The sequence below is a fragment of the Heterodontus francisci genome, unplaced genomic scaffold (genome assembly GCF_036365525.1).
Source record: "Heterodontus francisci isolate sHetFra1 unplaced genomic scaffold, sHetFra1.hap1 HAP1_SCAFFOLD_1024, whole genome shotgun sequence".
NCBI classification, from domain to species: domain Eukaryota; kingdom Metazoa; phylum Chordata; class Chondrichthyes; order Heterodontiformes; family Heterodontidae; genus Heterodontus; species Heterodontus francisci.
In genome coordinates, this window is record NW_027140983.1 from 48 (window position 1) to 16400 (window position 16353).

Genomic DNA, 16353 nt, shown 5'->3' on the forward strand with positions numbered 1-16353 from the left:
TCTGCTGGGACAGCCAACATCACCTCAAACACAGAAACCAGCACAGAAACCCAACTCTGCTGGGACAGCCAGCATCACCTATAACACAGAAACCACCCCAGAAACCCAACTCTGCTGGGACAGCCAGCATCACCTATAACACAGAAACCACCACAGAAACCCAACTCTGCTGGGAGAGCCAACATCACCTATAACACAGAAACCACCACAGAAACCCAACTCTGCTGGACAGCCAACATCACCTATAACACAGAAACCACCACAGAAACCCAACTCTGCTGGGACAGCCAACATCACCTATAACACAGAAACCAGCACAGAAACCCAACTCTGCTGGGACAGCCAACATCACCTATAACACAGAAACCAGCACAGAAACCCAACTCTGCTGGGACAGCCAGCATCACCTATAACACAGAAACCAGCACAGAAACCCAGCTCTGCTGGGACAGCCAGCATCACCTATAACACAGAAACCAGCACAGAAACCCAATTCTGCTGGGAGAGCCAACATCACCTATAACACAGAAACCACCACGGAAACCCAACTCTGCTGGGACAGCCAACATCACCTATAACACAGAAACCAGCTCAGAAACCCAACTCTGCTGGGAGAGCCAACATCACCTATAACACAGAAACCAGCACAGTACCCCTTCTGCTGGGAGAGCCAACATCGCCTTTACACAAAAACCATCACTGAAACCCCCTTTGCTGGGACAGTCAACATCGCCTATAACACAGAAACCAGCACAGAAACCCCACTCTGCTGGGACAGTCAACATTGCCTATAACACAGAATCCAGCACAGTACTCCACTCTGCTGGGACCGTCAACATCACCTGAAGCACTGAAACCAGCACAGAACCCCACTCTGCTGGGACAGTCAACATCGCCTATAACACAGAAACCAGCACATTACTCCCTCTGCTGGGACAGCCAACAGCACCCATAACAAAGAAACCAGCACAGAGCTCCCCTCTGCTGGGACAGTTAACATCGCCTGGAACACAGAAACCAGCACGGAACTCCCCGCCACTGGGACAGTCAACATCGCCTGTAACACAGAAACCAGCACAGAACTCCCCTCCGCTGGGACAGTTAACATCGCCTGTAACACAGAAACCAGCACGGAACCCCACTCCACTGGGACAGTCAACATCGCCTGTAACACAGAAACCAGCACAGAACTCCCCTCCGCTGGGACAGTTAACATTGCCTGTAACACAGAAACCAGCACGAAACTCCCCTCCGCTGGAACAATTAACATAGACTGTAACACAGAAACCAGCACAGAACTCCCTCCACTGGGCCAGTTAACATCGCCTGTAACACAGAAACCAGCACGAAACTCCCCTCCACTGGGACAGTTAACATCGCCTGTAACACAGAAACCAGCACGAAACTCCCCTCCGCTGGAACAATTAACATCGACTGTAACACAGAAACCAGCACAGAACTCCCCTCCACTGGGCCAGTTAACATCGCCTGTAACACAGAAACCAGCACAGAACTCCCCTCCACTGGGCCAGTTAACATCGCCTGTAACACAGAAACCAGCACAGAACTCCCCTCCACTGGGACAGTTAACATCGCCTGTAACACAGAAACCAGCACGGAACCCCACTCCACTGGGACAGTCAACATCGCCTGTAACACAGAAACCAGCACAGAACTCCCCTCCACTGGGCCAGTTAACATCGCCTGTAACACAGAAACCAGCACGAAACTCCCCTCCACTGGGACAGTTAACATCGACTGTAACACAGAAACCAGCACGAAACTCCCCTCCACTGGGACAGTTAACATCGCCTGTAACACAGAAACCAGCACGAAACTCCCCTCCACTGGGACAGTTAACATCGCCTGTAACACAGAAACCAGCACGAAACTCCCCTCCACTGGGACAGTTAACATCGACTGTAACACAGAAACCAGCACGAAACTCCCCTCCACTGGGACAGTTAACATCGACTGTAACACAGAAACCAGCACAGAACTCCCCTCCGCTGGGACAGTTAACATCGCCTGTAACACAGAAACCAGCACAGAACTCCCCTCCACTGGGACAGTTAACATCGCCTGTAACACAGAAACCAGCACAGAGCTCCCCTCCACTGGGACAGTTAACATCGCCTGTAACACAGAAACCAGCACGAAACTCCCCTCCGCTGGAACAATTAACATCGCCTGTAACACAGAAACCAGCACGAAACTCCCCTCCACTGGGCCAGTTAACATCGCCTGAAACACAGAAACCAGCACGAAACTCCCCTCCACTGGGACAGTTAACATCGCCTGAAACACAGAAACCAGCACGGAACTCCCCTCCACTGCGACAGTTAACATCGACTGTAACACAGAAACCAGCACAGAACTCCCCTCTGCTGGGACAGAACAGGAGATGGTGCATTCGCAACCCTCAGTGTGAGGGATTTCTCCCGCGACTCGAAGTTCCCGACTTTCCAAGCACGGTGAAATAGCTCTTAACAAGAATAAGCAGGAGAAGTGACCTTGTGTTTTGGGAGGGAACCTGGCCACGTGTTTTAGCCGATCATTGAAGAGGTAACATATTCCATTCTGGTACATGTTGTTCCCACATTGCTGGGTAAGTGTTGGTCCACAAGCCTACGAGAGAAGCAAGACAAAAACAGTTCAGACATTCCCGGAATATCCTCAGGAAGAAGGCAATGGTCACTCAGACTGAGCCACAGTCTCACACACACCCGAGCCCCATAAACCAGTCCAGCAAACTGAAATTGCACTTACTGAGGGAGTTCCGCACTCTCAGAGGGTCAGTACTGAGGGAGTGCCGCACTGTCGGAGGGTCAGTACTGAGGGAGTGCCGCACTCTCAGAGGGTCAGTACTGAGAGAGCGCCGCACAGTCGGAGGGTCAGGACTGAGGGAGTTCCGCACTGTCGGAGGGTCAGTACTGAGGGAGTGCCGCACTCTCAGAGGGTCAGTGCTGAGGGAGCGCCGCACTGTCGGAGGGTCAGTACTGAGAGAGCGCCGCACTCTCAGAGGGTCAGTACTGAGAGAGCGCCGCACTGTCGGAGGGTCAGTACTGAGAGAGCGCCGCACTCTCAGAGGGTCAGTACTGAGGGAGCGCCGCTCTGTCGGAGGGTCAGGACTGAGGGAGTGCTGCACTGTCGGAGGGGCAGTACTGAGGGAGTGCCGCACTGTCGGAGGGTCAGTACTGAGGGAGTGCCGCACTCTCAGAGGGTCAGTGCTGAGGGAGTGCCGCACTGTCGGCGGGTCAGTACTGAGGGAGCTCCGCACTGTCGGAGGGTCAGGACTGAAAGAGTGCCGCACTGTCGGAGGGTCAGTACTGAGGGAGTTCCGCACTCTCAGAGGGTCAGTACTGAGGGAGCGCCACACTGTCGGAGGGGCAGTACTGAGGGAGTTCCGCACTGTCGGAGGGTCAGTACTGAGGGAGCGCCACACTGTCGGAGGGGCAGTACTGAGGGAGTTCTGCACTGTCGGAGGGTCAGTGCTGAGGGAGTGCCGCACTCTCAGAGGGTCAGTACTGAGGGAGTTCTGCACGGTCGGAGGGTCAGTACTGAGGGAGTTCCGCACTCTCAGAGGGTCAGTACTGAGGGAGTGCCGCACTGTCGGAGGGTCAGTACTGAGGGAGTGCCGCACTCTCAGAGGGTCAGTACTGAGAGAGCGCCGCACAGTCGGAGGGTCAGTACTGAGGGAGTGCCGCACTGTCGGAGGGTCAGTACTGAGGGAGTGCCACACCTCCGTAACATCGCCCCGACTCCCCCCCGCCTCAGCTCATCGGCTGCTGAAACCCTCACCCATGCCTTCGTCCCCCTCCAGACTTGACCATTCCGATGCTCTCCCGGCTGCTCTCCCCCACATTCCACCCTCCGTAAACTTCAGCTCGTCCCTAAACTCCCTCTACCCCTCCCCCACCCCGTGTCCTAACTCTCACCGAGTCCCGTTCACCAGTCACCCACTGTGCTCGCTGACCTACACCGGCTCCCGGTCCGGTAACACCTCGATTTTAAAATTCTCCTCCTCGCTTTCAAATCCCTCCATGGCCCCTCACTTCCCCCTCCCTATCTCTGGAACCTCCTCCAGCCTCTACAACCCTCCCTATCTCTGTAACCTCCTCCAGCCTCTACAACCCTCCCTATCTCTGTAACTCCCTCCAGCCCCCTTCAACCCTCCCTATCTCTGGAACCTCCTCCAGCCTCTACAACCCTCCCTATCTCCGTAACTCCCTCCAGCCCCCTACAACCCTCCCTATCTCTGTAACCTCCTCCAGCCACTACAACCCTCCCTATCTCTGTAACCTCCTCCAGTCCCTACAACCCGCCCTATCTCTGTAACCTCCTCCAGCTCCTACAACCCTCCCTATCTCTGTAACCTCCTCCAGCCTCTACAAACCTCCCTATCTCTGTAACCTCCTCCAGCCTCTACAAACCTCCCTATCTCTGTAACCCCCTCCAGCCCCTACAACCCTCCCTATCTCTGTAACCTCCTCCAGCTCCTACAACCCTCCCTATCTCTGTAACCTCCTCCAGCCTCTACAACCCTCCCTATCTCTGTAACCTCCTCCAGTCCCTACAACCCTCCCTATCTCTGTAACCTCCTCCAGCCCCTACAACCCTCCCTATCTCTGTAACCTCCTCCAGCCTCTACAACCCTCCCTATCTCTGTAACCCCCTCCAGCCTCGACAACACTCCCTATCTCTGTAACCCCCTCCAGCCCCCTACAACCCTCCCTATCTCTGTAACCTCCTCCAGCCCCTACAACCCTCCCTATCTCTGTAATCTCCTCCAGCCCCTACAACCCTCCCTATCTCTATAACCTCCTCCAGTCCCTACAACCCTCCCTATCTCTGTAACCTCCTCCAGCCCCCTACGACCCTCCCTATCTCTGTAACCTCCTCCAGCCCCCTACAACCCTCCCTATCTCTGTAACCTCCTCCAGTCCCTACAACCCTCCCTATCTCTGTAACCTCCTCCAGTCCCTACAACCCTCCCTATCTCTGAAACCTCCTCCAGCCCCGACAACCCTCCCTATCTCTGTAACCTCCTCCAGCCCCCTACAACCCTCCCTATCTCTGTAACCTCCTCCAGCCTCTACAAACCTCCCTATCTCTGGAACCTCCTCCAGCCTCTACATCCCTCCCTATCTCTGTAACCCCCTCCAGCCTCGACAACACATCCTATCTCTGTAACCCCCTCCAGCCCCCGACAACCGTCCCTATATCTGGAACCTCCTCCAGCCCCTACAACCCTCCCTATCTCTGTAACCTCCTCCAGCCTCTACAACCCTCCCTATCTCTGTAACCTCCTCCAGCCTCTACAAACCTCCTTATCTCTGGAACCTCCTCCAGCCTCTACATCCCTCCCTATCTCTGTAACCCCCTCCAGCCTCTACATCCCTCCCTATCTCTGTAACCCCCTCCAGCCTCGACAACACTCCCTATCTCTGTAACCCCCTCCAGCCCCCGACAACCGTCCCTATATCTGGAACCTCCTCCAGCCCCTACAACCCTCCCTATCTCTGTAACCTCCTCCAGCTCCTACAACCCTCCCTATCTCTGTAACCTCCTCCAGCCTCTACAACCCTCCCTATCTCTGTAACCTCCTCCAGTCCCTACAACCCTCCCTATCTCTGTAACCTCCTCCAGCCCCTACAACCCTCCCTATCTCTGTAACCTCCTCCAGCCTCTACAACCCTCCCTATCTCTGTAACCCCCTCCAGCCTCGACAACACTCCCTATCTCTGTAACCCCCTCCAGCCCCCTACAACCCTCCCTATCTCTGTAACCTCCTCCAGCCCCTACAACCCTCCCTATCTCTGTAATCTCCTCCAGCCCCTACAACCCTCCCTATCTCTATAACCTCCTCCAGTCCCTACAACCCTCCCTATCTCTGTAACCTCCTCCAGCCCCCTACGACCCTCCCTATCTCTGTAACCTCCTCCAGCCCCCTACAACCCTCCCTATCTCTGTAACCTCCTCCAGTCCCTACAACCCTCCCTATCTCTGTAACCTCCTCCAGTCCCTACAACCCTCCCTATCTCTGAAACCTCCTCCAGCCCCGACAACCCTCCCTATCTCTGTAACCTCCTCCAGCCCCCTACAACCCTCCCTATCTCTGTAACCTCCTCCAGCCTCTACAAACCTCCCTATCTCTGGAACCTCCTCCAGCCTCTACATCCCTCCCTATCTCTGTAACCCCCTCCAGCCTCGACAACACATCCTATCTCTGTAACCCCCTCCAGCCCCCGACAACCGTCCCTATATCTGGAACCTCCTCCAGCCCCTACAACCCTCCCTATCTCTGTAACCTCCTCCAGCCTCTACAACCCTCCCTATCTCTGTAACCTCCTCCAGCCTCTACAAACCTCCTTATCTCTGGAACCTCCTCCAGCCTCTACATCCCTCCCTATCTCTGTAACCCCCTCCAGCCCCCTACAACCCTCCCTATCTCTGTAACCTCCTCCAGCCCCTACAACCCTCCCTATCTCTGTAATCTCCTCCAGCCCCTACAACCCTCCCTATCTCTATAACCTCCTCCAGTCCCTACAACCCTCTCTATCTCTGTAACCTCCTCCAGCCCCCTACGACCCTCCCTATCTCTGTAACCTCCTCCAGCCCCCTACAACCCTCCCTATCTCTGTAACCTCCTCCAGTCCCTACAACCCTCCCTATCTCTGTAACCTCCTCCAGTCCCTACAACCCTCCCTATCTCTGAAACCTCCTCCAGCCCCGACAACCCTCCCTATCTCTGTAACCTCCTCCAGCCCCCTACAACCCTCCCTATCTCTGTAACCTCCTCCAGCCCCCACAACCCTCCCTATCTCTGTAACCTCCTCCAGTCCCGACAACCCTCCCTATCTCTGTAACCTCCTCCAGCCCCCTACAACCCTCCCTATCTCTGTAACCTCCTCCAGCCCCCACAACCCTCCCTATCTCTGTAACCTCCTCCAGTCCCTACAACCCTCTCTATCTCTGTAACCTCCTCCAGCCCCCTACGACCCTCCCTATCTCTGTAATCTCCTCCAGTCCCTACAACCCTCTCTATCTCTGTAACCTCCTCCAGCCCCCTACGACCCTCCCTATCTCTGTAACCTCCTCCAGCCCCCTACAACCCTCCCTATCTCTGTAACCTCCTCCAGTCCCTACAACCCTCCCTATCTCTGTAACCTCCTCCAGCTCCTACAACCCTCCCTATCTCTGTAACCTCCTCCAGCCTCTACAACCCTCCCTATCTCTGTAACCTCCTCCAGCCCCCTACAACCCTCCCTATCTCTGTAACCTCCTCCAGCCCCCACAACCCTCCCTATCTCTGTAACCTCCTCCAGCCCCCACAACCCTCCCTATCTGTGTAATATCCTCCAGCCCCCTACTGCCCTCCGAGATCTCTGTTCCCCAATTCCAGCCTCTTGCCCATCCCCCAATTCCCATCACTTCGCCATTGGGAGCTGTGCTTTCAGCTGCCTGGGGCCCTAAACCCTGGAATTCCCTCCCTCAACCTCTCTGCCTCTCTCTCCCTCTCCCCTCCTTTCGGACGCTCCTCAATATCGGCCTCTTTGACAGAGGTTTTGGTCGCCAGTCCCTAATCTCCCCTTGTGTGGCTGGGGGTCTAATTTTGTTTTATATCGCTCCTATGAAACGTCCTGCGATGTTTTAATCTGCTAAAGGCCCCACATAAATGCAATATCTTGTTGTTAAGCCTCAGATTATATAGTGGGAAACCACACTTGTGACACTGGGCGCCGTTCCGGTCTGGGTTCGCCCACATTGGCAGAACTGGGTACAGTTCAGCAGGAAAGTCCCAGGCTCCAACCCCGGCCTACTACTGAGTGGCAAATCTCACACAGGAGGCGCTACTGAGACCCTCAAGACAAAACACTCACTCGCACACACTCACACTCGCCAACACTCACACGCCCTCGCACTCGAACTCAAAAGGAAGGCCCTCGGGTTGTGCACTTGCCAAGGGGGTTACCCCCGTTGCTCGGGCTGTTCGATCCGGACACTCACCAGGATTTGCGGCCTTCCCACTTGCCTTGACGCCAGGGAGAGTCCCAGGGAGATGGAGCCGGCTTCGGCAGGAGCTAGGGAGAAAGATGGAAGGCAGGATGAGGGCGGAGAACCTTGACAAATATTGTGTACAAGGCGGAGCGGGAGTGGAGGCATTGGAGACAGGAGGGGGGGTCTGGACTGGACAGGAGGGGGGTCTGGACTGGACAGGAGGGTGTCTGGACTGGACAGGAGGGGGGTCTGGACTGGACAGGAGGGGGGTCTGGACTGGACAGGAGTGGGGTCTGGACTGGACAGGAGGGGGGTCTGGACTGGACAGGAGGGGGGTCTGGACTAGACAGGAGGGGGGTCTGGACTGGACAGGAGGGGGGTCTGGACTGGACAGGAGGGGGGTCTGGACTAGACAGGAGGGGGGTCTGGACTGGACAGGAGGGGGGTCTGGACTAGACAGGAGGGGGGTCTGGACTGGACAGGAGGGGGGTCTGGACTGGACAGGAGGGTGTCTGGACAGGACAGGAGGGGGGTCTGGACTACACAGGAGGGTGGTCTGCACTGGACAGGAGGGGGGTCTGGAAAGGACAGGAGGGTGTCTGGACTGGACAGGAGGGGGGTCTGGACTGGACAGGAGGGGGGTCTGGACTGGACAGGAGGGGGGTCTGGACTGGACAGGAGGGAGTCTGGACTGGACAGGAGGGGGGTCTGGACTGGACAGAAGGGTGGTCTGGACTGGACAGGAGGGGGGTCTGGAAAGGACAGGAGGGTGTCTGGACTGGACTAGACGCTGTCTGGACTGGACAGGAGGGGGGTCTGGAAAGGACAGGAGGGGGGTCTGGACTGGACAGGAGGGGGGTCTGGACTGGACAGGAGGGGTGTCTGGAAAGGACAGGACAGGGGTCTGGACTGGACAGGAGGGGGGTCTGGACTGGACAGGAGGGGGGTCTGGACTGGACAGGAGGGTGTCTGGACTGGACAGGAGGGGGGTCTGGACTGGACAGGAGGGGGGTCTGGACTGGACAGGAGGGGGGTCTGGACTGGACAGGAGGGGGGTCTGGACTGGACAGGAGGGGGGTCTGGAAAGGACAGGAGGGTGTCTGGACTGGACTAGACGCTGTCTGGACTGGACAGGAGGGGGGTCTGGAAAGGACAGGAGGGTGTCTGGACTGGACTAGACGCTGTCTGGACTGGACAGGAGGGGGGTCTGGAAAGGACAGGAGGGGGGTCTGGACTGGACAGGAGGGGGGTCTGGACTGGACAGGAGGGGGGTCTCGACTGGACAGGAGGGGGGTCTGGACTGGACAGGAGGGGGGTCTGGACTGGACAGGAGGGTGTCTGGACTGGACAGGAGAGGGGTCTGGACTGGACAGGAGGGTGTCTGGACTGGACAGGAGGGGGGTCTGGACTGGACAGGAGGGGGTCTGGACTGGACAGGAGGGGGGTCTGGACTGGACAGGAGGGGGTCTGGACTGGACAGGAGGGGGGTCTGGACTGGACAGGAGGGGGGTCTGGACTGGACAGGACGGGGGTCTGGAAAGGACAGGACGGGGGTCTGGACTGGACAGGACGGGGGTCTGGACTGGACAGGAGGGTGTCTGGACTGGACAGGAGGGGGGTCTGGACTGGACAGGAGGGGGGTCTGGACTGGACAGGAGGGGGGGCTGGACTGGACAGGAGGGGGGTCTGGACTGGACAGGAGGGTGTCTGGACTGGACAGGAGGGTGTCTGGACTGGACAGGAGGGGGGTCTGGACTGGACAGGAGGGGTGTCTGGACTGGACAGGAGGGTGTCTGGACTGGACAGGAGGGGGGTCTGGACTGGACAGGAGGGGGGTCTGGACTGGACAGGAGGGTGTCTGGACTGGACAGGAGGGGGTCTGGACTGGACGGGAGGGTGTCTGGACTGGACAGGAGGGGGGTCTGGACTGGACGGGAGGGGGGTCTGGACTGGACGGGTGGGTGTCTGGACTGGACAGGAGGGGGTCTGGACTGGACGGGAGGGGGTCTGGACTGGATGGGTTGGGGGTCTGGACTGGACGGGTGGCTGTCTGGACTGGACAGGAGGGTGTCTGGACTGGACAGGAGGGGGGTCTGGACTGGACGGGAGGGTGTCTGGACTGGACTGGACAGGAGGGGGGTCTGGACTGGACAGGAGGGGGGTCTGGACTGGACAGGAGGGGGGTCTGGAAAGGACAGGAGGGTGTCTGGACTGGACTAGACGCTGTCTGGACTGGACAGGAGGGGGGTCTGGAAAGGACAGGAGGGGGGTCTGGACTGGACAGGAGTGGGGTCTGGACTGGACAGGAGGGGTGTCTGGAAAGGACAGGAAGCTGTCTGGACTGGACAGGAGGGGGGTCTGGACTGGACAGGAGGGGGGTCTGGACTGGACAGGAGGGGGGTCTGGAAAGGACAGGAGGGTGTCTGGACTGGACTAGACGCTGTCTGGACTGGACAGGAGGGGGGTCTGGACTGGACAGGAGGGGGGTCTGGACTGGACAGGAGGGGGGTCTGGACTGGACAGGAGGGTGTCTGGACTGGACAGGAGGGGGGTCTCGACTGGACAGGAGGGGGGTCTGGACTGGACAGGACGGGGGCCTGGAAAGGACAGGAGGGTGTCTGGACTGGACAGGAGGGGGGTCTGGACTGGACAGGAGGGGGGTCTGGACTGGCAGGAGGGTGTCTGGACTGGACAGGAGTGGGGTCTGGACTGGACAGGAGTGGGGTCTGGACTGGACAGGAGGGTGTCTGGACTGGACAGGAGAGGGGTCTGGACTGGACAGGAGGGTGTCTGGACTGGACAGGAGGGGGGTCTGGACTGGACAGGAGGGGGTCTGGACTGGACAGGAGGGGGGTCTGGACTGGACAGGAGGGGGTCTGGACTGGACAGGAGGGGGGTCTGGACTGGACAGGAGGGGGGTCTGGACTGGACAGGACAGGGGTCTGGACTGGACAGGAGGGGGGTCTGGACTGGACAGGAGGGGGGTCTGGACTGGACAGGACGGGGGTCTGGAAAGGACAGGACGGGGGTCTGGAAAGGACAGGACGGGGGTCTGGACTGGACAGGACGGGGGTCTGGACTGGACAGGAGGGTGTCTGGACTGGACAGGAGGGGGGTCTGGACTGGACAGGAGGGGGGTCTGGACTGGACAGGAGGGGGGTCTGGACTGGACAGGAGGGGGGGCTGGACTGGACAGGAGGGGGGTCTGGACTGGACAGGAGGGTGTCTGGACTGGACAGGAGGGTGTCTGGACTGGACAGGAGGGGGGTCTGGACTGGACAGGAGGGGGGGTCTGGACTGGACAGGAGCGGGGGCTGGACTGGACAGGAGGGGGGTCTGGACTGGACAGGAGGGTGTCTGGACTGGACAGGAGGGTGTCTGGACTGGACAGGAGGGGTGTCTGGACTGGACAGGAGGGTGTCTGGACTGGACAGGAGGGGGGTTTGGACTGGACAGGAGGGGGGTCTGGACTGGACAGGAGGGGGGTCTGGACTGGACAGGAGGGGGGTCTGGACTGGACGGGTGGGTGTCTGGACTGGACGGGTGGGTGTCTGGACTGGACAGGAGGGGGTCTGGACTGGACGGGTGGGTGTCTGGACTGGACGGGTGGGTGTCTGGACTGGACGTGTGGGTGTCTGGACTGGACGGGAGTGTGTCTGGACTGGACAGGAGGGGGGTCTGGACTGGACGGGTGGGTGTCTGGACTGGACAGGAGGGGGTCTGGACTGGACGGGAGGGGGGTCTGGACTGGACGGGAGGGTGTCTGGACTGGACGGGGGTCTGGACTGGACGGGAGGGGGGTCTGGACTGGACGGGTGGGTGTCTGGACTGGACAGGAGGGGGTCTGGACTGGACGGGAGGGGGTCTGGACTGGACGGGTGGGGGGTCTGGACTGGACGGGAGGGTGTCTGGACTGGACGGGAGGGGGTCTGGACTGGACGGGAGGGTGTCTGGACTGGACGGGAGGGTGTCTGGACTGGACTGGAGGGGGTCTGGACTGGACGGGTGGGTGTCTGGACTGGACGGGTGGGGGGTCTGGACTGGACGGGTGGGGGGTCTGGACTGGACGGGTGGGGGGTCTGGACTGGACGGGAGGGGGTCTGGACTGGACGGATGGGTGTCTGGACTGGACGGGAGGGTGTCTGGACCGGACGGGTGGGTGTCTGGACCGGACGGGAGGGGGTCTGGACCGGACAGGAGGGGGGTCTGGACCGGATGGGTGGGTGTCTGGACCGGACGGGTGGGTGTCTGGACCGGACGGGAGGGGGTCTGTACCGGACGGGTGGGTGTCTGGACTGGACGGGTGGGTGTCTGGACCGGACGGGAGGGGGGTCTGGACCGGACGGGAGGGGGGTCTGGACCGGACGGGAGGGTGTCTGGACTGGACGGGAGGGGGGTCTGGACTGGACGGGAGGGGGGTCTGGACTGGACGGGAGGGGGGTCTGGACTGGACGGGTGGGTGTCTGGACTGGACGGGTGGGTGTCTGGACTGGACAGGAGGGTGTCTGGACCGGACGGGTGGGTGTCTGTACTGGACGGGTGGGTGTCTGGTCCGGACAGGAGGGTGTCTGGACCGGACGGGTGGGTGTCTGTACTGGACAGGAGGGGGGTCTGTACTGGACAGGAGGGTGTCTGGACTGGACAGGAGGGTGTCTGGACTGGACAGGAGGGGTGTCTGGACCGGACGGGTGGGTGTCTGTACTGGACGGGTGGGTGTCTGGACCGGACAGGAGGGTGTCTGGACCGGACGGGTGGGTGTCTGGACCGGACGGGAGGGGGTCTGGACCGGACGGGTGGGTGTCTGTACCGGACGGGAGGGTGTCTGGACCGGACGGGTGGGTGTCTGGACCGGATGGGTGGGTGTCTGTACCGGACGGGTGGGTGTCTGGACCGGACAGGAGGGTGTCTGGACCGGACGGGTGGGTGTCTGGACCGGACGGGAGGGGGTCTGGACCGGACGGGTGGGTGTCTGTACCGGACGGGAGGGTGTCTGGACCGGACGGGTGGGTGTCTGGACCGGACGGGAGGGTGTCTGGACCGGACGGGAGGGTGTCTGGACCGGACGGGAGGGGGGTCTGTACCGGACGGGTGGGTGTCTGGACCGGACGGGTGGGTGTCTGGACCGGACGGGTGGGTGTCTGGACCGGACGGGAGGGTGTCTGGACCGGACGGGAGGGTGTCTGGACCGGACGGGTGGGTGTCTGTACTGGACGGGTGGGTGTCTGGACCGGACGGGTGGGTGTCTGGACCGGACGGGAGGGTGTCTGGACCGGACGGGTGGGTGTCTGGACCGGACAGGAAGTGACTTGCGATTGCCAGGAAGTCACTGGTGTCTATTAGCACAAAAGCACAGCAGCAGAACGGCTCCTGTCTTCACGATGGCTGCTTCACTGAGCTTTGTCATGAGGCTTGTGAAGCCCCCCATGGCCCAGCAGCCAGCGAGGGAGGCTGACTTACACTGGACAATCAGGGGTTGGCACGTCCTGGTGGTATACTGGCACTTGTAGACTCGTCCAGTTCTCACGCCAGTCTGATTCTTCTCGAGCGGTGCGCTGACAATGATCCTGCACGATGAAGAGAGACAGCGAGAGTTAGTGCATCGATATGGGGGGAGGGGAGGGACAGAGAGAGAGAGAGAGAGAGAGAGAGAGAGAGTGAAGGACAGAGAAAGAGAGAGTGACAGAGAGAGTGAGGGACAGAGAGAGACAAAGAGAGTCCCAGATAGAGAGGGAGACCGAAAGAGAGACAGAGAAAGAGAGACAGAGAAAGAGAGACAGAGAGAGAGAGACAGAGTGAGAGAGACAGAGTGAGAGAGACAGTGAAAGAGAAAGATAAAGAGAGACAGAGTGAGAGAGACAGAGAGAGAGAAAGACAAAGAGAGACAGAGTGAGAGAGACAGAGAGAGAGACAGAGTGAGAGAGACAGAGTGAGAGAGACAGTGAAAGAGAGACAAAGAGAGACAGAGTGAGAGAAAGAGAAAGAGAGACAGAGTCAGAGAAAGAGAGACAGAGTGAGAGACAGAGAGAGAGAGACAGAGAGAGAGAAAGACAAAGAGAGACAGAGAAAGAGAGATAGAGTAGGAGAAAGACAAAGAGAGACAGAGAGAGGGAGTGAGAAAGAGAAAGAGAGACAGAGACAGACAGAGAGGGAGAGAGGTAGAGAGATGCAGACAAAGAGAAAGAGAGACATGGAGAGATACTGGGAGAGAGAAAAACAGGGACAGCGGCAGAGACGGACAGGGAGAGGGAGAGATAGAGACAGAGATACAGACAGACAGGGAGACAGGGAAAAGGAGACAGAAACACAGAGAGAGATGCAGAGAGAGAGAGATATGCAGAGAGAGAGAGATATGCAGAGAGAGAGAGAGAGAGATGCAGAGGGAGAGAGAGAGAGATGCAGAGGGAGAGAGAGATGCAGAGAGAGAGAAAGAGATGCAGGGAGAGAGAGAGAGAGATGCAGAGAGAGCGAAAGAGATGCAGAGAGAGAGAGACAGAGAGATGCAATGAGAGAAAGAGATGCAGGGAGAGAGAGAGAGATGCAGAGAGATAGAGAGATGCAGAGAGAGAAAGAGATGCAGGGAGACAGAAAGAGATGCAGAGAGAGAGAGATGCAGAGAGACAGAGAGATGCAATGAGAGAAAGAGATGCAGGGAGAGAGAGAGAGAGATGCAGGGAGAGAAAGAGATGCAGGGAGACAGAAAGAGATGCAGAGAGAGAGATGCAGAGAGACAGAGAGATGCAATGAGAGAAAGAGATGCAAGGAGAGAGAGAGAGATGCAGGGAGAGAGAGAGAGATGCAGGGAGAGAGAGAGAGATGCAGGGAGAGAAAGAGATGCAGGAAGACAGAAAGAGATGCAGAGAGAGAGATGCAGAGAGACAGAGAGATGCAATGAGAGAAAGAGATGCAGGGAGACAGAAATAGATGCAGAGAGACAGAGAGATGCAGAGAGAGAAAGAGATGCAGGGAGAGAGAGAGAGATGCAGATAGACAGAGAGATGCAGAGAGAGAAAGAGATGCAGGGAGAGAGAGAGAGATGCAGATAGAGAGAGAGATGCAGGGGGAGAGAGATGCAGAGAGAGAAAGAGATGCAGGGAGACAGAAAGAGATGCAGAGAGAGAGAGATGCAGAGAGAAAGAGATGCAGGGAGAGAGAGAGAGATGCAGGGAGAGAAAGAGATGCAGGGAGACAGAAAGAGATGCAGAGAGAGAGATGCAGAGAGACAGAGAGATGCAGGGAGAGAGAGAGAGATGCAGGGAGAGAGAGAGAGATGCAGGGAGAGAGAGAGAGATGCAGGGAGAGAGAGAGAGATGCAGGGAGAGAAAGAGATGCAGGAAGACAGAAAGAGATGCAGAGAGAGAGATGCAGAGAGACAGAGAGATGCAATGAGAGAAAGAGATGCAGGGAGACAGAAATAGATGCAGAGAGACAGAGAGATGCAGAGAGAGAAAGAGATGCAGGGAGAGAGAGAGATGCAGATAGACAGAGAGATGCAGAGAGAGAAAGAGATGCAGGGAGAGAGAGAGAGATGCAGATAGAGAGAGAGATGCAGAGAGAGAAAGAGATGCAGGGAGAGAGAGAGAGATGCAGATAGAGAGAGAGATGCAGGGGGAGAGAGAGAGAGAGAGAGATGCAGAGAGACAGAGAGATGCAGAGAGAGAGAAAGAGATGCAGAGAGAGAGAAAGAGATGCAGAGAGAGAGAGAGAGATGCAGAGAGACAGAGAGAGAGATGCAGGGAGAGAGAGAGATGCAGGGAGAGAGAGAGATGCAGATAGAGAGAGATGCAGATAGAGAGAGAGAGAGAGAGAGAGAGATGCAGATAGAGAGAGAGATGCAGAGAGAGAAAGAGATGCAGGGAGACAGAAAGAGATGCAGAGAGAGAGAGATGCAGAGAGACAGAGAGATGCAATGAGAGAAAGAGATGCAGAGAGAGAGAGAGAGATGCAGAGAGACAGAGAGATGCAGAGAGAGAAAGAGATGCAGGGAGAGAGAGAGAGATGCAGATAGAGAGAGAGATGCAGGGGGAGAGAGATGCAGAGAGACAGAGAGATGCAGAGAGAGAAAGAGATGCAGGGAGACAGAAAGAGATGCAGAGAGAGAGAGATGCAGAGAGACAGAGAGATGCAATGAGAGAAAGAGATGCAGGGAGAGAGAGAGAGATGCAGGGAGAGAAAGAGATGCAGGGAGACAGAAAGAGATGCAGAGAGAGAGATGCAGAGAGACAGAGAGATGCAATGAGAGAAAGAGATGCAGGGAGAGAGAGAGAGATGCAGGGAGAGAGAGAGAGATGCAGGGAGAGAGAGAGAGATGCAGGGAGAGAAAGAGATGCAGGAAGACAGAAAGAGATGCAGAGA

General features: G+C 57.8%; 1 protein-coding gene across 1 annotated transcript in view; it reads right to left on the reverse strand.

Moving 5' to 3' along the window:
• Positions 1-261: 261 nt before the first annotated feature.
• Positions 262-16353, reverse strand: part of LOC137361650 (uncharacterized) — a 185202-nt gene continuing 169110 nt past the window's right edge. The window contains exons 3-5 of the mRNA XM_068026359.1: positions 13459-13565; positions 8011-8084; positions 262-2628 (exon numbers count right to left, since the gene is read on the reverse strand). Of these exons, the coding sequence (XP_067882460.1) occupies positions 1264-2628; positions 8011-8084; positions 13459-13565 (1546 nt within the window). The 3' untranslated portion in view covers positions 262-1263. The remainder of the gene's footprint in view (positions 2629-8010; positions 8085-13458; positions 13566-16353) is intronic.